The sequence below is a fragment of the Ictalurus furcatus genome, chromosome 26 (genome assembly GCF_023375685.1).
Source record: "Ictalurus furcatus strain D&B chromosome 26, Billie_1.0, whole genome shotgun sequence".
Taxonomy (NCBI): Eukaryota; Metazoa; Chordata; class Actinopteri; order Siluriformes; family Ictaluridae; genus Ictalurus; species Ictalurus furcatus.
Genome location: NC_071280.1, coordinates 18,726,309 through 18,751,308, shown reverse-complemented (window position 1 = coordinate 18,751,308; position 25,000 = coordinate 18,726,309). Strand labels below are relative to the sequence as shown.

The following is a 25,000-nucleotide window of genomic DNA, read 5'->3' as shown; positions in this document are numbered from 1 at the left end:
TTTGTTTGTTGTTAGCTGTTTGTTTGTTGTTAGCTGTGTGTTTGTTGTTAGCTGTGTGTGGCGGTGGACAGGAGGACAACTGTTCCGTTATTTCAGTTCAACTCGGCGAAGTGATACGGAGCTGTAATGTGGTCAGGTTCTGCCTGGAACTACTTTAGCCATGCATTTACTGAAAAAAATAATTGCACACCTCAGAACGTCTGTCAGCCAATCAGAATCGAGAACCTTAAAACAAAGTGTCCTTTATAATAAAAAGTAGTAGTAGTAATAATAATAATAATAATAATAATAATGCAACAGAAATAACCCTGATTCTTTATAAAGCAGTGGGACTCCAGTGGTAATGGAGGTGTGGAGGATGAGGGAGCGCAGGAAGACTCCAGAGTCATCACAAATTTACACACTATCACTTTTCTGCTGAGCAATGGCATGTTCCCTCTCTCTCTCTCTCTCTCTCTCTCTCTCTCACTCTCAGTGCATCCCTCATGCTTTATTAGTTTATATAACAATGGTGTATTTACAAAGCTTGCCAATTGTGAAAATGATAAAAAATAATGAAAAATATTGGTCATCATAAAATAGTTACATATTCTAGAGTCTGTAAACTATAAACCTGAAAATCTTTATAAAAGGCTCTACATTCATCTTTGCTGCAAGTAGAGGAATATATATATATATATATATATATATATATATATATATATATATATATAGGGAGAGAGAGAGAGAGAGAGAGCTAGGATGGTAACCACACCATCACACTCTCATTTTAGCTCCACCCTCAAATTAATCCCAATTTAAGACCCTCATAGTAACCCCACCCTCACCTTAATCCTCATGCTAATACCCTTATTTTCTCCTCCTTCTTATTGTAACTCCGCCCTCACTCATCTTAGCATCTTAACTCCACCCCACTGTAACCCTGCCCTCACTTAATCCTCATCTTAACTCCCTTATCTTAACCCCGCCCCCACTGTAACCCCACCCTCACCTAATTCTCACCTTAGCTATAAATTTTTTTGATATCTAACGTGCTTCCTCTGAGAGCGGAAACAGCAAAGCGCTGTCCGTCTTCTTCCACATACATGAGCTCACGATGCCCACAATTGGCTGTTGTTGCTGTGATTGACAGCAGAGGGCGTATACCCCCCCCACCCAGAGTGTATGACGTAAACAGGGCCTGAAAGTGTTCAGCACTAATTACAGGTGTGAATGGGGTCAAATCTGTTCCAGTGTACCATGGCCAATTCTGTTCTCTTTCTCCACATGGCATCGTCGGGATTTGAACTCACAATACAGATCTCCCTCAGATAGAACAAACGCCTCCATCCCTCATCTTAATCCTAACTCTGTTATCTTAACCCCGCCCTGAATCGTAATTCTGTCCTTATCTTAATCCTCTTCTTACCCCGCCCCTCATTTTAGCCCCGCCTCTTGTCCTAAACCTGCGATGACATATAACTGATTATTCTTAAGTCATTAAACAGTCAGGATTTCATATACTGTGTATACACTGCACTTCAGTTCACACACTCACACACACACACACACTTGTATTAGGGTGGACGGTCAATATAGATCTATTCTGAGAGGAAGGACACACACACACACCTATGGAAATACCTTCAAGGGCACTGTTGATTAAAAAAACAGCATGCGGTCAGAAGCATCAATGTCCTTTACACACACACACACCCACACACACACACATGCTCAGAGATTAAGTCATAGCTGAGGTGTTGATAGTTCACTTTTTCTTCTCTCATATCACAGAGGGAAAGAAATCGCAGCATTCACTCAACCCTGTTATCCGAAGACCTTCACCCATAAAGAAAAAATCCATAAACTAATATATTCAACATCATCCACATCAAACTTTCTCTTATTCTCTTGTTTCTGTATTATTGTTGATATTGTGAAAATGACTGATGAGGTCACTTTGAAGATACAACCCTGTTACCTAAATTACAGGGAAAGGGAATTTCATTCATGTTGTTAGCATGAATAGCTAATTTACCACATTTTGTCTCTTTGCTAATTGTATGCTAAACACACACACACACACACACACACACACACACACATACACACACAATAAATAATGCATTTATTTTCACCTCTATTACTCATACCCTAGTGGTTGGATTTGACTCTGCCTCACATCGAACACCTGGCGTTATGAACGCGTCCTCAGTGACAACTCAGCGATCAGGTTTCGTACACCGTCTCCGCTGGAGAAAGGCCGTCACGCACAATTATTCCCTCAGTCTTCCGCTGCATTTATTTTCAGGACCTCAAATGACATCCCATGTACGTTACCATGAAACGCCTTTTCAAACGTTTAAATCGTGCGGCCTGCTAACAAAAATGATAAACACGTGAGCGATGAGACGATGAATGAGGCAATTGAAAGCAACTGCTTTGATCTCTGTTGGTTACAGTGTCAACTTTATCGATTAGCCTAGTGACAGAGAGCGCTACAGTCTCTCCATGGGGACATAATTTCAGGCACAGTCCAGCAGGTGGTGCTTCGTTGCTGCCCAGGGAGCACCGAAATGCCTTCGTGTTCATGCTACAAATGTGATGTCCGTATGTGTCCCGGACCTCCTCAGAATGTGGTTCAAGTGACCGGATCACAATGAGGCAGGTTTGACCCCATTCACACCTGTAATTAGTGCTGAACACTTTCAGGCCCTGTTTACACTGATGCGTTCTGGTTTTATAATGGCGATTTAAAATGAAAATGATCCTCGTCCACGCTGGCGTTTCCTCTGTTTCAGAAATGATCTCCGTCCACGCCACACGACCGAAAACACATGTCACACTGGGCATGCACGTACAAGTGTAAACAGTCGGTTGCTAGTCCAAAATCGGTGTTCCATAACAACCACCAGTCTTTCACTTCCTGAATATTTGTTTAATGGAATATATTCTAACAGTAGACGGTGGATGGGTTGACCTGATCTTGGACTTAATCTAAACTAGCTGTTATCAATATAATTAATTGAACTTCATATTACTCCTTGTACATTTCTATATTTTAATTCATTTTCAATGTCCCTAATGATCGTATGAGCACATATTGTTTAGTGTCCCCCCCCCCCCAAATATGACACCTATGTTCTAACTAATCAATAATTCACCCTTCTACTTAAAATCTGGAAGATTTGGCAAACCTTATGATGATCTATGCAGAATATTTGGCTGAAGAGTCACTTTGAAAAAGGTGTCAGCGGTTTGATTAATGGATCTCCTGAGATTAAAGTGAACCTGTTATGGTTTTTCAGATATGACCTTTCATGTAGCATGTTATAGAGCTGTTTGTGAATGTAAAAAGTTTGCAAAGTTTTAAAAATCAAAGCGCAAGACAAACGTTAGGGAGTTATTGACTCCCGAAAGAAAGAACTGTTTCTGAACAGCTGAAACGAGTCATTAGTGATTCCAGACTTACTTTCTGTACTAACCTACGTAGGTTCGTAACAAAATGCCCCGCCTCTGGCCTTCATCGGCTGCTCACTGACAGCGGTAGACCAATCACGACAGACTGGGGCATCTCACCAATCAGAGCAGAGTATGCTCTCTGAAAGAAGGAATTTAGAATGAATCCTTTACAACGGATCATTTAACGAGTCGTTTGTGGCACTGGGGGAAATAGGTAATGCTACAGTTTAAATCATGAGCACGTTAAAGTGTTTTTTGACCTTGGATGCATGTAAATCTATCGTATGAGAGCTTTAAAACAAAATTAGGCACGTTTCAAATCCATAATAAGTGCGCTTTAATGTGGCATGAGGAGGAAAACTAAACTAAACTAAAGTGCTGGGGTGAGTAAATGGAGCTGTGTAATGTTCAACCACAGCAACCAGGCCTACTGGAGCCATAGGGACACATACATTCACACAAACACTCCAACACACATATAATACCCCCCTACACACATAGTCACATTTCCTGAGTCAGAGTAGCTCTTCTAGGCAGGACTTACAGAGCCGTCGTGAGATCACCACGCTCGTGTGGCTGCAGATATTGGATTACCATAAACGCCTTCGACCATTTGTAGGCCACTGATCAGAGAAACACCTCCATCACAAGAGTCACACACACACACACACACGCACACTCTTACACTATTCTGTAAATATTACACACTGAAAATCCCTGCAGCAAATGCAACAGCACATAATACCATTACTGCATCCGTCTCTCTCTCTCTCAGTCTCTCTCTTCCTCTCTTACCTCCAGCATCATTCCTTCTCCTCTGTGTGTTTCAGGATGGAGTGCTGATGTGAGGGACCTAGATAGAGTGAGAGAACGAGCATGTGATGTTCTGATCCATAACACGCGGCACTCCAGCAAAAAAAAAAAACAAGAACACCCTACTCGTCACTCCTCCTTCGAGTGCAGCATTGTGCTTGCAAGAACAGAGAGAACCTGGTGCGTTGCGCCCTCATGCTTGATTACGCAGCGTGTAGGGGAGAAGGAGAGAGAGAGAGAGAGAGAGAGAGAGAGAGAGAGAGAAGATCTGCAGTTAACCCCTTCTTTCCCAGTACAACCACTCAACAACTGAATAAATCACAAAGAAAAGTCCAAATACTGCTGCTTCGTATGGACTCAGGTGATACTGTATATCTCTCTTGAGACAATATGTGCATCTTGGTATAAAAATTCAAAAAGCTGTGTGCATTATTGTGGTGCCATATGATGCAACGCACTGCGATTCAGTAAAAAAATAAAAATCCGTTTTAATCCTTTGTTTCAACACTGGTAGTAAGAGTGAAACCTAAGAGGCATAAAACAACAGCACATACAACAAGAAGAAAAACTCCTTTAATAAGCCATCTAAATTCTAAACACTCGACATGAAAAGAGCTGACTGAGAGCTGACATCAGGATCCATCACTGATCAATACACATAAATATGGAAGCCACTGTGCTGATTCGACTCAATCTGTCTGATCTGTCTGATCTGGCTATACATCGCTAGGGTGAAACCAGTGTTGGTCTGGGAATACACAGATCATGTAACATTAAACCCACTGATAGGTGGAGTGAATAACACTGATTATCTGGTTACAGTGGCACCTGCCATGGAGTGGGAAATATTAGATAGCAAGTGAACAGTCAGATCTCTAAGTTGACGTGTTGAACGCATGAAAAATGGCCAAGTGTAAGGATCTGAGCGACTTTGACATGGGCCAGATTGTGATGGTTAGACGACTGGGTCGGAGCGTCTCCAAAACTGCAGGTGTTGTGGGGTGTTCCTGGTATGCAGTGGTTTGTACCAAACAAAAGTGGTCCAAGGAAGGACAACCGGTGAACTGGTGACAGGGTCATGGGTGCCCAAGGCTCACTGGTGTGCGTGGGGAGCGAAGGTTAGCCCGTCTGGTCCAATCACACAGAAGAGCGACTGTAGCACAAATTACTGAACAACTTAATGATGGCTCTGATAGAAAGAAGTCAGAACACACAGTGCGTCACAGCTTGCTGTGTATGGGGCTGTGTAGCTGCAGAGCAGTCAGAGCGCCCATGCTGACCCTTGTCCACCACTGAAACACCTACAATGGGCATGTGAGCATCAGAACTGGACCATGGAGCAATGGAAGAAGATGGCCTGGTCTGATGAATCACGTTTTATTTTACATCATGTGGAGGCTGGGTGTGTGTGTGTGTGTGTGTGTGCGTCGCTTACCTGGAAGAGATGGCACTAGGATGCACTATGGGAAAAAGGGAAGCTAGTGGAGGCAGTGTGATGCTCTGGGTAATGTTCTGCTGGGAAACCTTGGGCATGGCATTTATGTGGATGTTACTTTGACACGTATCACCTACCTAAACATTGTTTCAGGCTAAATACACCCCGTTATGGCATAGCATAGTATTCCCTAATAGCAGTATCCTCTTTCAGCAGGATAATGCGTCCTGAGACACTGCAAAAATTGTTCAGGAACGGTTTGAGGAACATGACAACGGGTTCAAGATGTTGACTCAGCCTCCAAATTCCCCAGATTGCAATCTGATTGAGCGTCTGTGGGATGCACTGGACAAACCAGTCTGATCCATGGAGGCCCCAGCTCGCAACTTACAGGACTTAAAGGATCTGCTGCTAACGTCTTGGTGCCAGATACCACAGCACACCTTCAGAGGTCTTGTGGAGTCCATGCCTCGAAGGGTCAGAGCTGGTTTGGTAGCACAAGGTGGACCTACACAATATTAGGCAGGTGATTTTAATTTTATGGCTGCTATGTGTAATGTCATAATGCTAGTGAGATGTTCTCACCTGTGATTTAAAATAAATAAGGAGACATTTTTCCAGGGTGGGGTTCCTGCAAGACCCTAGTAAATATTTAATATATTTCAGCTTCCTATTTGATATGGAATGTTTTTTACTTTTCAATATTTAGTATTTCAGTTTTGTTTCCTTCATTCAAGGCTTGATTGTTTTGGTAGTCCAGCATCAATGACCAGTGTTTAAACCTTGAATCTATGTGCAACAGGAGACTGAAGCATCTGATTCTTCAGAGGGGAGTAGACAGCTAGATGGCTATTGGGACCTGGGGTAATAATTCCAAAAAGGAAGTGAAATTCATTTGAATAATTATTAAAAGTGTAAGGACACAGAGGATATGGATTGTGAGGATCTGGTAGGGGAGGATGTGAAAGGTGTGGAGTTATGGTTTTGGATGGGCTGTGCATGGAGATGGAGATTGCATATGGGGAATGATGGGATAGGGATAGAGACAGCACATAGGAGGATGGGTTAGGGATAGAGATGGGTATTCTGAGAATAGGATGGGAATGTAAATGGTATTTGAAGGATGGGATATGGATAGAGGCAAGACTTGTGAGAATAAGGTAGGGATATAGATGAGACTTGTGAGAATGGAGAGCAGATGTCAACTGGACTTACGAGGATGGGTTAGGGATAGAGATGGGTCTTCTGAGAATAGAATATAATTGGGATTGGAAGGATGCGATATGGATGGAGACAGGACATGTGAGGATGCGGTTGAAACAGATAGAGATAGACATTTTAGGGATAGAAGACATTCTGAAGATGGTGTGGGGGACAGTTACAGGGATGGGGCTGGAGACAAGCTTGTGAACATTTGAATAAGGGATGGAAGTTCTGTACACCTAGGCTAGGTTTTCAGTGTTCTGCATCAGTTTCTTTAGAGACTTTCTAACTGTTCGAGGTCTCCAAGAACTGGTTTGAAAATCAGTTCCATTGTCAATCCATTGATTTTCTGTACCACTTATCCTACACAGGGTCGAAGGAGACACCCGGGACGGGGGGCCAACCGATCGCAGGGCACAACTGAACACATATTCACACACCACGGACAATTTGGAAATGCTAATCAGCCTTTAATGCATGTCTTTGGACTGGGGAGGAAACCGGGGTACATGGAGGAAACCCCCGAAGCACGGACAGAACATGCAAACTCTGCACACCCAGAGGTGTGAGGCAAACTTGCTACCACTTTTACCACCACCCCCTCCCCCCAGTTCCATTGTGTAATGTGGAAATAACATGAAAGAACGAGGAAAGAGAGTCTGTGGAGATACAGGGCCATGAAAATGCTTTCTCTATTTCTAGCATCTCGAGTGTTGGCATACACTACCATAGTAACACTGTGATGCAGGCTGCAGATCTGGGTGTGTATGTGTTGCGAGTAGGGCTGCACAATTAATTGGATATCAATCGCGATTACGATTTTGACTGCCCACGATTAAACAAACATGATCAACTGTGATATTGACGTTTAAAGTTCATCCTCTGCTCATAGAAAACTCCGCTGCAGATCAAATCAAGCACTTCCTACACTTGCAGCCAATTACCATAGAGCGGTGGAGGGATGACACCAAAACCCGGAAACAGTGTTAGCATTTTAGCGCTCGAGCGGCCAGCTTCGCTGCGGGCTCCAGCACTTTGCGCAAGGGGAAATCATGAAACTAACTCGATGCTAAATGGCACTACAGAGGTTGTCTGGGACATTAAACAGCATCACGCTAAACAGGAAAAAACTTTGCAGATAAACTCAGGGCTCTACAGTGCGACCATTTCATTCGCATTTGCGACTGAAAAGTTCTTTGTACTTTGCTCTCCTCCACGCTCTTCACTAACTCAAATACATAGCATATTCACTTCATTTAAACTCAGGGTTGCCAGATACCACTAGAAAAGTCAGCTCCAGTTTCCATGTTTTGATTTAATTCCCAAAAAACACAATATTAGCAGCAGACATGGCAACACTGTACTGGGGGACCGATCTAAAAGGAACAACTGATAAACAAACAAACAGAAAACTACTAAAATGTAAAGACAGAAAATGTGCTTAGTTATAAATAAATAATTTAATATAAAATAGATATTATAATAAATTCATAAAATATAAATAAAATGAGAAATTAAATAATGTTTAATTACTGTGGGTCACATTTAATATCAATTTGACATCATGCTTAGTTCGCTATTTCCTTAGAAAGCTATTAGATTTTTCCTAATATTGGTCATTTTTGTGTTAGTCTACTTTTAATTGGGACTCTTTACTGTTTAAGATATTTAAAAATAAATATTTTATGCTTGTTTATTTATCAATTAACCAACAGTATTTCTTATTGCTATTATTTTAACTCAATTAACAGTGACCATGAGCAGAGAGCTTACATTTAACTGTTTATGACCTCCTGATTAAAGCTTAAATAAAAAAGATTGGTATCTGGATCGGTGTCAGCTGTAAAAATCCGGATCGGAGCATCCCTAATGAACACCATTAAACTAAAGCGCTTTGCATTTGACGGATAAATGAACTCACCCAATCACATCCTATATGAGATTATTCAGATATATTCACAATACACACAGAGCGGTTCGAGAACTGACTCCAGCCCAGAACCATGACAGTGGAAAATGTCTAATAGTGTAGCTTTAAATATATTTAAGAGGAGCAGACTTCAAACACTGAACATTGATGTTTATTGTATTTGTTTACAAGATGGAACAGGTTAACGGTTGTTTTTTTGCATACAGTCTGCAAAATTAACTAAAAATATTACATTTAGTTTATCAGAAGGTAAATGTGTGTGTCATGGCTCACATTATGTTCCTAAATTCTGTCATAATTGACCAGCTCAAATTTTCTCATGCCTACTTGTGTGTTATACTGTGGCACATTAATGTTACTATCTATAAAATAAAAAATAATAAAAAAATAATAAAAAATAAAATAAAAAACCTAAACTTCAACTGTGCCCCTAAATTTTTGTAATTAGGAGCACAAGTGCTCCTAAAATAAATTGTCTTGTGTCTCTCCTCTTGTAAACACTGTTATTGCCTTTTCTGTATAAGCCTGAATTGTTTTCATTTGGTTGCATATTGTTATATTTGATTTCATATTTTCATTTGGTTGATGGCATTTTTATTTTTACTCATCCTATATTTTGAGTACAATTTTATTTATGTTTTGCTTCTACGAGATGATGCACTTTAAGGATCAGTCTAATTTGATGCAAAGATTTGTACACGAGCAGGAATGTAGCACAACATGGAGGTGAAAGCAGCGGCCTGTTTATTTAAATGTGAAAGTGCAATAAAAATATGTTGTCCCTAAAATCAATGAATAATCATGATAAATAATCGAGGTCTCAATATTGATCAAAATAATCGGGATTATCATTTTGGCTATAACCGTGCAGCCCTAGTTGCGAGTGTGCACTGTGATAAATGATAGAGAGAAATGTTTCAGTTGCTGTTGTGTAGGTTTTCTTGGTCTTGGTGAGATTCCTCAAGCAGATCTCCAAGAGAATCAATCATTTTCTCCATAAGGGTGTACACCTGAAACATACACACACACACACAGTTCATCATTATTATCTCAATCACCTTTATATAGTATTAGTTAGAGCAGGTTCACTTGTGTCACTCTTTATCTGCTCTGTCTAAGTTCCTCTATCCTAGTGAAGGAGGCATCACATCTATGCTTGTTAGTCCCAGTCAAGGAGGCGTGGCCTATGTGCCTGTCAGTCTCAGTGAAGGATGTGTGAGCAAAGAAAAGCTAACATCTTTGTTTTTAAATTAACAGAGTGACTGGATAGTCTTAAAAAGAGAAATGCACACCCTCAATAAGTGGAAAATGAAATATGTATTAGGTATATTCTATTATAAAACTGAAGAAGTCTCTATTCTGTTGAGAGCTGCAACAAAACAAAGAGCTCAGAGAAGCATCTGCTGAATTACTCAGACATGAGTGAGAGAGCAAGAGAGGGAGCGAGAGAGAGAGAGAGAATGAGTAGGCGTGTTGAAATCATAGTAATTGTGCTGTGTGTGTATGTATGCAGGTTAATTATATTTAGGTAATTAATAGACATATTTAATCCAGTATAAATGCTGTAATTTTGTATGGTCATGACAATAAATCTACTCTCCACTGGACTGAGACGACGGGACAATGGAAGATGGAGGCAGAGAAAGGGAAAGAAAGATAGAAAGGGACTACAGGTTTTTAAGGCAAACTAGCGATTCTTGATGCACTACTCTTGATGTCTATGGCACACCTACGTGAGGTAAATCCAGCCTAGAGCTGTGTGAGGACACGTACATGACAGCACTGATGGAAATGAGGTAGACTGAACCGATAAAACAAGTGGGAGCTTTAGATATTCATAATAATGCTCGGGGGAAAAGAAGATCTGTGGTGATTTTAACATCGCTTTCTTTAACAAAATGAAACACTCTCAGTTTACTGTACATATCTCCAAGCATACAAACTTCCGTGAAAGGTTACATCAATAGATAACCATTCACTTTGTGGCAAGAAGGCACCAGCACCGTGGCTGCTATATGGCCTCAGGTTACAGTCTTTTATTATATATATGGTCAGCTCCAGAAATATTGCCCCCCCCCCCCCCTCCGATCTCCCCCTGATGAATATGAGTAAAAAAGGTTGTGGTTAATTTAATCAATCTTGCTCTGTACATATTATGTATATTACATATACATTAATTTATGTATTTAATTTATTTATTTAAATTTAAGTAAATTTAATGTGTGTGTGTGTGTGTGTGTGTGTGTGTGTGTGTGTGTGTGTGTGTGCATGCCTGTCGCTGTAGAGTGTATCGGTATCTTTTCTGTAGCTCAGGATTGATGTTGTCCTGTTGTTGAACGTTCTCTGTGTTTGGACTTGTTGTGGTGGAGTATGGCTTTGTGTTCTTCTCCAAACCCAACACCTCCTCCTCTTTGGGCTTGTTCTTACTCTGGCCATGTTCCTAACCACACACACACAAAGATGATGAAACACTGCTGAATAGTGCTGCCTCCTGCTGTTCCCTCACTCTCATTACAGCTCATTACCTCAGAAGGTCTGTTCGTGGCTGCACGATTGGCTGCACCTTTCTTCTCCTCCTTCTCGTTAATCAGTGGTGCTTTTCTTTCTGTCATGTCCTCCTTCGTTGGCGCTTCCCCTGTGCAACCATTCGACTAATAACTCTTAAACGTTCTAATACTTTATTAACTATTTCATAATTACAACCAATAGTATACAGGAATGTGTATGTGGGCGTGTATTTAGCTTTAAGGTCCCCATGATGCTAAGTTTGAGGACTTTTTGCCGGTCTGAACAGAAAATAATTGATGCATTTCTTACATGTATCAAAAAAAAGCCAAAATGTATCTGTTTGGGTACTGAGGGTTAGGGTTCACTTTAAGGTTAGATTTAGGGGCTTTGAATATCATTTGTTAAACATATAGTAAATTCACTGCAGCAGAACAGAACTTTCAAGCTCTGTGTAATATATGATATGAAATATCTTGTCCTGAGCTGCTTATTTGTCCAAAAAAAAATTGTCCATCAAATTTACACTCTGTGTGTACTGGCCTTTAGGTGTAAATACAGTTAAAATGAAATGTCAATGAAAGTACCTTACAGAGATATTAATACAAGGCTGTGTGTACTCACTGCTGTCTGCTTCATAATGTGTATCTCCCCAGTTATCGTTCTCAGGAAGTCCCAGTACATGTCTGAGCCACAAAGCCTCACTGGCTAAACCATCCAACAGCTCCCTCCATAACTGCAGCCTACGCAACAGAAAGTAAGTCAAAGCCATGATTCTTCCTCCTAGAACTTTTCAGATGAGTTGAGCAAATTTAATATTAGTGCCAAGTGGCCTCACAAATACACAGGTCAGACAACATGAAAGGTTTTATATTCGATGTTTATATTAGCAAACAAAGTACCCTACCCTATTTCGTGCGGTGTGAGTGGGACGGAGGCGGGCTGTGACTGGTGGAGTTGCAACAGTAACACATTGTATTGGCTGAGCGCTTCCTCCCTGCAGAGTCCCGCACTCTCCTCGTGTGTGTCTGCGTCTCCTGGTGGCAAAGACATCACCACCTTGTGGAGGGAAGGAGCAAGTACACATACACAGTGCCTTAATGTTACTTCCCAATGTGGCATAGTATAAAATGACATCGTGGCCCTTGTCTATTTGTACACAGACTACAGGATTCATCGGTGGAAAGTGTGTGTGGGAGTTGCACCTGATGTAGGCTGCCCATAGATAGATCCCAGACAGGGCCATGTGTGTGTCCGTCCTCTACGTCTCCTGACACTGCGACCTTTGCCTGCTCCCACAGGCCCTTCAGTGCCTCCACTGGCTCATGATGATAGTGCAGCTAAAACACACACACACACACACAAACATGGGAATTATTTAAAAGAAAATTTTGTCTAATCTTATAACAATTAATGTTCCTTTCATATACTGTTAATTAACTGTGTGTGTGTGTGTGTGTGTGTTGTGCGAATATGGGTGTCTTAATAGAGTAAAGACAAAAATGTGCTCTTTTATGAATGCAGTGCAGAGGGGCCCCCCAAGGGATTTCTAAAATGTTCCAGCCTAGATCCAATTAGTCTGCTAATGGAACACTACATAGTGTGTCTTTGTGTGTGTGTGTGTGTGTGTGTGTGTGTGTGTGTGTGTGTGTGTGTGTTCCAGGAGAAGTGTGGAAGTGCAAAGCAAAAACCTTTATACAGAGGCTTTCAATACTGAAGGACTGTATGCATTCCTCTGGTGAATTATTTTCGATTGCTATGCACATTTTAATCATGCTCAAGCAGCTGCACCTTTGCATGGAAGAACGAGCCCTTATCAATCACTGTCATTTCCTATGAAGGTAAGGGTAAAACAAGGCTGTGTGCCTTGACTCCAAACTCTTACAAAATGCAACATCTCTGTCATTCATGGCCTACAGTGTCGTGCAGATGACTGTACCATTGCTGCTCACTCGAACTGAGCCATGCAAAAGACACTTGGCACAGAGCTCCATGAAGACATGGTTTGCCAAGGTTGGAGTAGAAGAATGCGAGTGTCCTGCACAGAGCCCTGACTTCAACCCCACTGAAAACCTTTGGGGTGACATGAAATGCCAAATGCACCCCTGGCCTCCTCACATACAGTAAATGGAAAGCCGTCCCAGAAGAGTGGAGCTTATTATAATAGCAAAGGGGGACTAAATCTGGAATGGGATGTTCAACAATAAAATATGGCTGTGATTGGTCACAAACTTTTGGCAATACAAAGCATCTTGAACACATCTTGCCTTGATACCTTTATCCTTGTCAGGGTCATGGTGGATCTGGAGCCTATCCCAGGAACACTGGCTGGGAACATGCAAAATTCTGTACAGACACTGAACCAGGGACTCTGGAGCAAAGAGGGGGCAGCACTACCTGATGCGACACCCACTTGGAAATTCAGGTCCGCATAAATAAATAATTTCTGGCTCCACAATTTTTGAGAACATAAACCTGAACAATCTAGAAAAGTTACAGTATACCAAGCTGTGTGCCTCTCTACATTGCTTTATGGTGCTGAGACCTGGACGATATACTACTCCCATCCCCTGCATTCTGAAAATTCTGAACATTAACTCCTCCAGACTCCATCCAATATGTTGACACCACAATTCATCAACATAAGCATAGAGGACAAATCTGAAGAATGTCTGTGATGACAAATCCTGTATGGCCAGCAAAAAATACGAAGGATAAAGGCTCTACTACAAAGACCAATAAAACCATCATGAACCAGTGCAACCCATTGAAGACTTGGCTGCTGACAGGTGAGTATGTAGGTCAATTACCTCCTCTAGAACCATTATCCTGGAGACCTAACAAATAAACTGAAGGATGGCTCTGAGACAGGAAAGGGAACAGTCTATGGGTCTATCCAAGATTGAGAGAGACGGGATGGAAATAAAAAGTATGTACCAGTCACAGTGAACACGTGTAGCTGTGTTTGTGTATCTGTTTATTATTTTGTTTCCTATGTTTACTATTTTTATGTGCAGGAGTTTTTATTCATTTCCTGGGGTAACAGAAATGACATTTATGCAAAACATCCACATCAAAATAATCATTCTAAACCCATACATAATGCAGCTAAAATGATAGTTCTTACTTCCTCATGGGATAAAGGACTAGCAGCAGGAGATTAATAACTATTTGATAAAAAAGACAGAATATTATTTCCTGTTTATGGTTATTAAGGGTTGATAATAGTATGGATAATAATAATGAGTGCCTTGGATCCACAAAAGCAGCAATTTCTCTTTCAACATTAAAGCTGTTCTGAATAGTGTTCATTTTAAAATGTTCATTTCTATGTCATCTCTTAACTGCTACATGCTGATATTGACTCAGTTGAATATTCCTCTCTGTGGTATGTGTTATAGTCCCTACTGTTTTCTTCAATAAGAACACACTTTTATAATCTGAACTGGGGAAGAATTGTGGCTTCATTTTTATGCTTGTTATGAATGAAATATGAACAGATCTTGTTATGGGATGTAGGAGTTTATTATTATGTCATACTCTATGTAAGGATTATAATGTAGAGTACTTTGTGAGGACCTACATTAGGACTAAATTGTGTTTTTTTAATTAATTGTATTGTGGTTTGTGTTTGTATTGTGTTTTGTGGGGACTTATATTAGAATTGCATTGTTTTTTTTCTGATGGCCTGGGTCAGGATTGTAGTGTGTTTTGTGGAGACCTACATTACAATTTTATTGTGTTTTGTGGGGATGTACATTAGAATTGTATTGTGTTTTGTGGGGACCTAAATTAAAATTGCATTGTGTTTTGTTATTTCCTAGGTTAGGATTGTAGTGTGTTTTGTGATGCCCTAGGATATGATTGTAGTGTGTTTTGTGAAGCCCTAGGTTATGACTGTAGTGTGTTTTGTGGGAACTTACATTAGAATTGTATTGTGTGTTGTTGGGCCCCACATCAATAGTTGCCTTGTAGGTCCGTACTGTACATTAGGTTTGTAGTGTTTTTTGTGATGCCCTAGGTTATAATTGTAGTGTGTTTTGTGGGGACCTACATTAGGATTATAGTGTGTTTTGTAAGGACCTATGTTATAATTGTATTGTGTTTTGTGAGGACCTAAATTAAAATTGCATTGTGTTTTGTGATGGCCTAGATTAGGATTATAGTGCAGTTTGTGATTCCCTAGGTTAGGATTGTAGTGTGTTTTGTGGGGACCTACATTTGGATTCTGGGCATTAAATTGTTCCTCCTCTGTCATATAGAGTTCAACTGGTGAATGTGGCCTCTCTGGAGTACGAATCCCATGCAGCAAGTCAAACACCACAGATCTGCACACTGACATGGCCACTCGCTGCTCCAGCTCCAGCTACATCACACACACATTTATATTATTTTATACAAATGCACATGAACACTGCATTAATGTACACACAGATAACTACACTCATGCACTAACACACACATTTCGTAACAGCAACACATACACACCTCCAGGGCTGCTCTCTGTTCAGCTATCTTGTCCTGGTATAGAGCCATGCCCTTGAGTGTGACCTGAAGTGTGGCTCCGCCCATCAGCACAGGGTGTGTGTGCAGCTTCCATGCCTCTTTCATGATCCCAGGATGCACAGTCTTGAAGGTGAACAGAATTCTTTCAGTATCACCTGGCAGTATCACAGCTGTATAAGAGACAGAGAGACCAGTTGTTATGGTAACCAGAACTGTTTATCTGCATCTGCTAAATGTTTAGCAATTGAGTTTGTTTAAGATCATTTGGCTTAAGTACACTAAATGAAATCCATTAAAACCCCAGGGCTTACCTGGGGTCATATTAACTTCACTGTAGTTAGTACTTATTAAGATGAATAACTGAATACTTAGCTGGGAGATTAAGGGATTAAAAAATGATGAATGCTACATTAGATGTATTTTTCATTCAATTTAACTTGTATAACAATAACCGATTAACTTTCTACTGCTGTAATTTATATGCATAACAAATGCTGCACCTTTATTCTGTATTGCGACTATTAACTCATATATATAAGGTACCTATAGCTGCTTGTTACAAAACAGAATCAATTGAGGAATAAACGATTTCTTAAACCTCTGGGCTTATGGATGCTAAACTATCTATTTGAAGGTATCTTTATACAATACTTATATTTGTCATATGGCACATGTGATGGTTGATAAATGTGCTGGGTAGGGCCTCCCTTTGCTCTCAAAACAACCTCAATTCTTCCAAAATAATTTTTTAAAAAAACTTTCAATTCTGTACATGACCCCTGTTGAACTAAAAACACGTATGTAATGGAACAAATTAGTTTAGAGAGTATCCATCACGAGGGTTTATGTTTTTTATCATGTGACATGTCATGTGAGGCCGGTGTGTGCATGAAAACATGGTCTTGAATTGTGCATAAGTGTGTGATTTAAGATACTTCTGATGACGTCCTCGTGCTGCTCATCTTCAGCATACTCAGCATAACGCTTAATGGAAAAACACAACCATAACTTCGCAAAGTATTTGAAAGGAAACTTGTTTTAGATCACAGGTGTCAAACTCTAGTCTAACAGGCCAAATATGGCCCACCACCTTGTTTCATTCGGCCTTTTGTGTGAACTTTAAAAAAAAAAAAAATTATTGAAATGGTCTTTTAATGCATAAAGTTGAATATTTGATGGATGGAAATAAGAACTGTTCTTGTTAGTGGACCCAGGCTTTAGGATTGTATTATGGTAGAATTGTATTTTGTGAGACATTACATTAGGACTATATTAGGACTTGAGTGTGTTCTCTGGGACCTACTGTACATTGGAATTGTAGTGTGTTTTCTGGGGACTTACATTAGGATTGAGTGTTTAGGACTGAGGTGTGTTTTGCAAGGACCTAGACCCTTGACCTGGGTCAGGAGTGTAGTGTAGTTTGTGAGAACCTACATTAGGACTGAGGTGTGCACTGCATGTTCAAAATGAATAGCCTTACATTATGGTACTTCAAAGATTCCCATAATTGCTGATGGGGCTCAGACATATGGGCCACATTGAGTTTGACTTATGTTAGAGTGAGTTGTGTGTGTGTGTGTGTGTGTGTGTGTGTGTGTGTGTGTTTGTACCTGTTGTTGTGTTAAAGAAGAATTGTTGAGCGTGTGTGTATGTTCTGGACTCAGGAAAGCTGTGTGGCAGCTCCAGTTTCTGCCAGCTGTAGTAGATGGCCGTGCTCCCCTCATTCTTTAGCTCCAGGTGAGAACTTGTGCTCTCACCCACCACAGCCTCAAATGTCAGGCAGACAGAGATACCAACTTCTCCCTGAACACACACAAACACAGAGTACATTTCAAGAAATTGTGACATTTAGCTAGAAACCTTTTTTGTATGAAAGTGCACCTGATGAGAGGTGGTGTTTCCGCTCCAGCGTGCCAGTTCACCACTGATCCTCAGAGCAGGAAGCAGCTCCACATCTAGCATGACATCATCAAAAAGCGCCAGTGGGTCCCTTCAACACGCATCAGATCACACAGTCAATATCCAGTGTTTGTCACTGAAGTTTCCATAGAATAGTGACATGTAATATTGACTCTAAATTCAGGCAAATGATTTATTTAATAATAATGTAATGTACAAAATGTGACTATATATTTATATTATATATATATATATATATATATATATATATATATATATATATATATATATATTAGAGCTGCAACTAAACGATAAAACCGATACTAATCGATTATGAAAATTGTTGTGAACGAATCTCATTATGGATTAGTTGGTCTGTGCGCAGCACGGGGGAGATTTACTCATTACGTTACTTCTGTTCCGAAAACACGCTTCGGAGAATAAATACTAAAGTTGTGTCCCAAATAAAGTACTGTACACTTACACTATGCACTATGTACTACCGTCTAGTGTGTGAATTTTAGAAAGGTAATATCATCTCAAATATAACACTAGCATTTTTTTTTTTACTAACAGGAAGTATAAGCCATGACAGCGCATGATGTCATACACAAGCTAGCATTAGCAGACACCCAGAGTCACCGATAATGACTTGTTCAGTTGACTTTCTGCCAGCGTTACCTTTTATTACCAACATGACCTCAGTCTCCATCAGACGGAGGAGAAATCGTAACGTGACTGAGGAAGAAAGTGTGTAACCTCCAAGTCCTCTAAGCCAAGGGAGCATTTTAAACACCGCGGAGATCAAACAGTGATGCACGGGGACAAACTTATGTTTATATCCAAAATGCTGCACTGTGTGTAAGGGGCAGGGGAAACTGGTGCGAGCTGCTTAAAAGGTTTAATTTAATTTCAGTTTATTGCCATTATATGTTGTATTTGCATGCTTGCAGTTTATTATAACAGAAGCGATGTGTTAGTAACGAGGCCGCGTTGCTGATCACGTGCAGTGTAGACGCGCTGATAAAGAGCGAAGCACAAGTAAGATCTGTAATGTCTAATTAAAATACTATGATCAAAAGTAAACACAAGTAAAATAATATTCCTAAAGACAGTTAGTAACAGAAACCACAAGGTGCAGTGAAAGTGAGTTTTTATTATTAATTTAGGACTGTAGTTTACTTGGGTGCTTTTTGTGCATCCATAAACATAATACATAAATACTATAAAATAAATTATATATATATATAGTTCCTGAAAGTACACTCTTACCTGTAAACAAGTTACAGAATGAATAAATCTACACATGCAGAGCGGAACCTACTCATTCTCTTTGTGCGATCCCTCGCTCCTCTCCTCCTCATTCTGCTCATGCTTCCTATAGCACTCCACTGACTCAGACATGAAAGGTTGACTAGAACCCACAATCTCCAACCCATCCGCGTCCTGAGAGAAAGAGAGAGAGAGAGAGAGAGAGAGCGAGAGAGAGAGAGAGAGAACCAACCATGACTCTTATGCAAAATAACAAAAACGATGTAATCATTACTGGATTCTGATTTTTTTTTCTCTCTCCACTCTCGTATGAGTGATCTGGTATTCTGTAAAGTCTCTTCCTTTAACTCTTCCATCTAGGAGACGCGCTGATCTCGTACTATATCAATTTCTGTATTTCAGAATCTTTCATTTTTACGGTCAGTGTCTCTGTAAATCTCAATACAACAGGACAGTGTGTAACACATCTGTGCATAGAAACTTCAGGGAGAGGGAGAGAGAAAGAGAGAGAGCGAGAGAGACTCAGGGGACAGGAACCACAGGAACAGAAGGCCACGGCAGGCTAATTGTACCATTATTCTTTGTGTGTGTGTGTGTGTGTGTGTGTGTGTGTGTGTGTGTGTGTGTGTGTATGTGTGTGTGTGATAATTGCTGGTTATTAGCACTAACAATGTGAGAAGCTGTATGTACTGGGTACATGATGTGTGTGTGTGTGTGTGTGTGTGTGTGTGTGTGTGTGTGTGTGTGTGCGTGCACGTGTGTGTAACCTCCTTCCGTGAGTAGGAACATTATTACAGAGGTGTGGACTCTGTGCTGGTCAGTGAACTCAAAGGAGGCATGGCCTCTGTGCATGTCAGTGCAATAAGAAGGCATGGCCTCTGTGCCTGTCAGTGCAGTAAAGGAGGCATGGCCTCTGTGCCTGTCAGTGCAGTAAAGGAGGCATGGCCTCTGTGCCTGTCAGTGCAGTAAAGGAAGCATGGCCTCTGTGCCTGTCAGTGCAGTAAGAAGGCGTGGCCTCTGTGCCTCTCAGTACAAGATGTGTAAGAAACAGGCCTTTTTTGCTTCCCTCCACTTTGGAGGACGATAAGAACTTAATTTAAATAAAGTTACATTTTATAGACATAAAAGGGAGAGGAAAAAAGAGTAGAAAGAAGAAGGAGAAAGAAAAGAATAAACTAAAAAAGAAAGTTTTTTATGTGATTACATTTTGCAAAAGCAACATAGAGAATTTTAATTTGTTGGAATAAATTGAATAAGCTAAGTGTGCTAAATGTTTGAACTGGCAGCATGTTATTTACACGTCAGACTGTTGATCATGTGATGTTCAGAAGCTACACAGCGCTAAGAGGAACATATTTAAATGAGCCATGCGCCTGTACACAGCTAATGAGCCATTATGAGACATTATCAGCATGAATAATGAGCATGAATTTTGAGCATATTGTGTGTGTGTGTGTGTGTGTGTGTGTGTGTGTGTGTGTGCGTGTGTCTTACAGGCTGATTGAAGCCGAGGTCGCTCAGTACATTTCGGAGTTCATTTTGGCGATGCTTCAGGTACTGACTGTGACTCCATGGTCTACTCACTGAGTGCTCAGACAGCACATTACCTACATATACACACACATACACACACACACAATACATTGTATAAAAGAGCAAGCCATGTACAGTGTGTGTGTGTGTGTGTGTGTGTGTGTGTGCACGTACCTGACTCTAGGCGTGTACTCTGAGGCTGTGTGATGTGTGTAATGGGTTTCGCATGTCCTCTCTCCGTCTGGGTCAGTGTGGCCGTAATTCCACTCAGCTCATCCCCAAATCGCTGTGGAACACTCCAGAACTCACTGCCCACACGGGCACCCTGACAGAACACACAGAGGGAAGGGAGGGAGGAAAGAAGGAAAGAACAAACCAGAAAGAAAGATGCAGATTAGAAAGTGGAATAAGAGCGAATTTCTATCACGAATTGAATCCCATTTGCTGCTAATCTTATCTCGTATCCACACGCTCTACCCGAAATGCTACAGAATACCCACAATGCACTTGGCCTTATGTAAGGAACGTTAAAATATGAGGAATTTATAACCACATGTCCATAGTGCAGTGCGGGAAGTCCTCGACCGATCAGTTCTCTCTGCTCCTGAGTTTCTCTGAATCTGTTCGCCTGGTTCATCAGCAGATCCTCCACCGGCTTCTGCAACAAATCTGACACACGGGACATCAGCGGACCCTCCATCAGGCTCTCACACTGTAGGATGTGTGTCTTACTCAATGCACAACTACAGGAAGAACACTGAACGCTCCTCAAATTCAAAACAACATGAAAAGTGTGTTCGTCCGTGGAGTTCGTGCGTCTCCGAAGTCTCCACACGGAGCATGCTGAGGGCTTCGGTGTTACTACCATAGCGTCAGCCATTTTAAGATACTGTTCTGAATTCATGTCTCACTAGTACGCCTGTACTTTTATAGAATGATTTGTACTGTAGTTAGGAAGTTGATGTAGGGGTTGCGGGCTAGGGATAATTTCCGTTTTCTTAAAATGGCTGACTTTCTGGTAAATAAAAACGAGAAAATAAACAAAAACTAACAAACTAGGCATGAATTCTAGAGTTCTAAGCAGAGACTTGGGTTTATTTCACATTGCCTCGACCTAGCACACCAACTCATCTCCACATGATTCACTCGACTACAGTGTGTGTGTGTGTGTGTGGGGGGGGGGGGGGGGGGGGGCTAATTGAACTTTTACACAGTTGTGTGAAGAGACAGTGCATTCTGTAGCATACACACACACACACACACACACACACACACACACACACACACACATGTGGTAGAGGGATTACCCTTAGCGTAGGCTGTTGGTGTAGGCTATATCTCCGCTGACTCACCAATTTGTGTGTATGGTCGAATACAAAGCTCTTTGCAGTTCCTGTATCCTACAGTGCTGCTGGATTTATGTAACTGGGATGAAGAGGTCGTATGTGTTTGTTTTTAGATTTAAAGAATCCTGTAGGCTGGCTCTGGTTGCATATAAAGTCTTCATAAAGTCCTCTACTAGAGCTACTGAGCTGCGAGGAACTTCATGATCACGATTCCAATGCTGCGGGTTCTTAGTGAAAGCAGTAGGTTCTGTGGTTCAGACTCACCGGAGATGAAGTTCTGCTGCCTGCGTCTCTCTGCCATGTGATAACACCAGTGATTAAGGGCATGGCGTTGCTGGTCCCGCTCAGAACGTAGATGAGATCTGGTCCTCTCTTCAGGCTTCTGTGCTTCAAAGTCAAAATGTTGTTGCTTGTTCACGTCAGGAATTCGCTTAATGAGCTGAGAGAAATATGCGGTAACACGGTATCAATTAAAGATGAGAAAATTCCCAGTGTTAGGCTTTATCTTTGACTAAAGATTCATCTTAAGGACAATCAAAATTCCAAAAAGTCAACAGAAAAATTCTCACCTCCACCTCTCCTCTAGCCTCCATCTCCTTCCTAAAGTCCTCCAGACTTCCCAGGATGCTGTGCGGCAGGACCATGCCCTGGGCATCAAAGCGTGGCCCTCCTGGACCTTAGAAATGGTTGTGATTTTAACTGCTTGGCTATTTATTTATTTATTTATTTTTTTTACATATATTACCTAATTATTGCGGTTTAAACCCTATTTCTTTAGTTCTATCCCATAATGATGGGATTTTTATATCATTTATGATTACCTGTATAATCCAGTGGCTGCAGTACAGCATTCTTTGGGAGGAGCTTCGCCATGGCAACCTTCACACCAGTGTTGAGATCATCAGGGCGGGGGTGGGTCTTACGGACGAGCACGCGGCTGGTCGCTCGGGGATTCTGGGAGTCTTTTGGGGGCTGAGGGGTTCGCAGCTGTGTGTACCAAGACGATATAAAACTCTTACATGATAATAAATCCATCTTGTGTTTTTATTTCCATGTAGTCTTGGCCCTGACTCTCATTACTTTACCACGCTGAGCTGTCAAATAATGATGTCCTGACAACGTTAAGCAAGGAGAAATTCTCTGAAAGGATTGCCACTGATTCCCTTGGGGAAAAATGTATTCATTTTAATTTACAGTTTTACCTTGTTGCTAGATTTGACGTTTCTTAGGCAACTCGGCATTTGTGTACTGGTATGTTTGTTTGTTTGTTTGTTTAGGCCCTGCTTCAACACAGGCCATATTTCAAATCGCTTCCTATTTACTATGCTCACTACATAGTGTATGATGTAATGACACTATATGTAGTGTACTATATGACTGATAGAACCACTGTAGAAGTGTAATCCTTTAGAAAATGCTAAATAAATGATGATGATCATGGTGATGATTATCAGCTGATTGCAGTACAGTATTTTTGTTTACTCAGCTGATGCCAACTGCTGGCCACTATATTTGCTCAGAACTGCTCACAGGTGCCAATCAAACCATCACGACACAAAGCAAAACACCGATCAGGCCCTTTTCTCAGTTTCACTCTCTTTCTCTCTCTCGCTCTGTCTCTCTCTCATTACCTTCTCCAGATGTTCAGGTCTGATTGCCAAGGCCGAGATGTCCTCTCCTTTGACAGTGGGACTCATCATAATCTCCTCATTCATAGTGGACAGATATTCCTCTGACAGCGTCCCTCGCTTCTTATCTGAGTCATGAGGAAGAAAAGAGAAGAGGAGAGAAGAAGAACATGTTTGTACAACATTCTTTATATTATATACGTTTTAATGCCACAAAGCTAGTTTCTGAATGGTTGCCAGTTGTTCCGGCCCGATATAATATAATTTCTTAAAATGCATCCACAATCTGTCGTTTTTCTTTCTATTTCTTTTCTGCTTCCTCTTTTTCTCTTTTCATTCTGTTTAGAATGGTGGCTAGGCTAATGGCTAGTTTATTGATGGAGACAATCAATAAACCTGTCGATTATCATTTCATTAAAACTAATATTATTTCATCGTCACACCACAGCGCTGTTGTATTCCGCTTTCTGATTGGTCAGAAGGTGTTGCTTCGTTTTCTATAACAGCAGCTTTGAGAGTAGCGCAGCTGCACATCGCAGGTGTATGACTCAGTTCTGATTAAACACTTTAACCCTAGCTGGACTCCTGTAGCCAGAGAAAGAGAAGTGACCCCGTTACGCACATCAACACACATACGTGGTAAAGTCGCTGACACACTGACCTCCTTCTGTAACGTCATTCTTTAAAAGCTGACTGAGACACGGATGTATTTTATTATTTAAGCGCTCGGTCTTTTTGTCCGTCTCTAATCGCTGCTGGTTGGAACGGTACAGCAAGAACATCCCGTGTGCTTGGACAAAAGATGACCCAGAGAGAGGAATGAAATGGTGAAGAAAGAGCACGAGACACAGAGTGTCAGGGATGCTTAGAAATCATTGTGAAAATGGTAGAAAGAGTGACACAAAAGCAAATACACACACACACTGTGTTACTGACACACAACGCTATTACAAACACACTGTCTGATAGAGTGACGTAAAATTGCATCTATATTACTGCGTCGAATGAAAACACATCATTCGTACGTCAGCATTCCAGCACCGTAAACTATACAGCACAGTGCTGCTGAATTCTGGATTCTGATTGGTCAGAAGGTGTTGATTCACTTTCTATAGCAGCAGCTCTGACAGTAGCGTATCAGCACACCACAGGTTAATATTAATATGAATGCGCTCGCTCAAATACGTTATCGTTTCTATCGTTTCTCGCTCGCAGAGCAGCAGACGCTCCAGATAAACAGATTGAAAAAATACTTGATAGTGAACATTTATGGAAGGCGTCTCCAGTGTCAGGGCTTCGTAACAATCCGAGGTAAAGCTGTAATTTTATAACGTTTTTTTAAAGAATGCTTTTCTTATTAACGTTACGAGAGAGAAAACGCTGGTGAGAGAACGACTGTTTATAGCTGCTATAACGTGAGTGCCGTGAATAAAAAGCATGACGTGACCACACACTGCGGTGGGATAAGAGGAATAAAACACTTGGGGTG

General features: G+C 41.0%; 1 protein-coding gene across 7 annotated transcripts in view; it reads right to left on the bottom strand.

Annotated features, from left to right (window-relative positions):
• Positions 1-9,543: 9,543 nt before the first annotated feature.
• The window catches only part of mycbpap (mycbp associated protein), a 17,627-nt gene continuing 2,170 nt past the window's right edge, over positions 9,544-25,000 (bottom strand). For 3 of the 7 annotated variants that reach the window (XM_053615752.1, XM_053615751.1, XM_053615753.1), the window contains exons 3-20: positions 23,515-23,639; positions 22,705-22,870; positions 22,453-22,559; positions 22,148-22,322; positions 21,088-21,206; positions 20,712-20,862; positions 20,499-20,611; positions 19,057-19,178; positions 17,715-17,823; positions 17,444-17,636; positions 15,816-16,003; positions 15,547-15,693; positions 12,533-12,667; positions 12,235-12,386; positions 11,952-12,070; positions 11,348-11,457; positions 11,095-11,262; positions 9,544-9,832 (exon numbers count right to left, since the gene is read on the bottom strand). In XM_053615752.1, the coding sequence (XP_053471727.1) occupies positions 9,740-9,832; positions 11,095-11,262; positions 11,348-11,457; positions 11,952-12,070; positions 12,235-12,386; positions 12,533-12,667; positions 15,547-15,693; positions 15,816-16,003; positions 17,444-17,636; positions 17,715-17,823; positions 19,057-19,178; positions 20,499-20,611; positions 20,712-20,862; positions 21,088-21,206; positions 22,148-22,322; positions 22,453-22,559; positions 22,705-22,870; positions 23,515-23,639 (2,492 nt within the window). In that variant the 3' untranslated portion in view covers positions 9,544-9,739. Of the gene's footprint in view, positions 9,833-11,094; positions 11,263-11,347; positions 11,474-11,951; positions 12,071-12,234; positions 12,387-12,532; positions 12,668-15,546; positions 15,694-15,815; positions 16,004-17,443; positions 17,637-17,714; positions 17,824-19,056; positions 19,179-20,498; positions 20,612-20,711; positions 20,863-21,087; positions 21,207-22,147; positions 22,323-22,452; positions 22,560-22,704; positions 22,871-23,514; positions 23,640-24,172; positions 24,302-25,000 lie in introns of those variants that run through there. The other 4 variants (XM_053615748.1, XM_053615749.1, XM_053615750.1 and 1 more) reach the window with 3 other exon arrangements.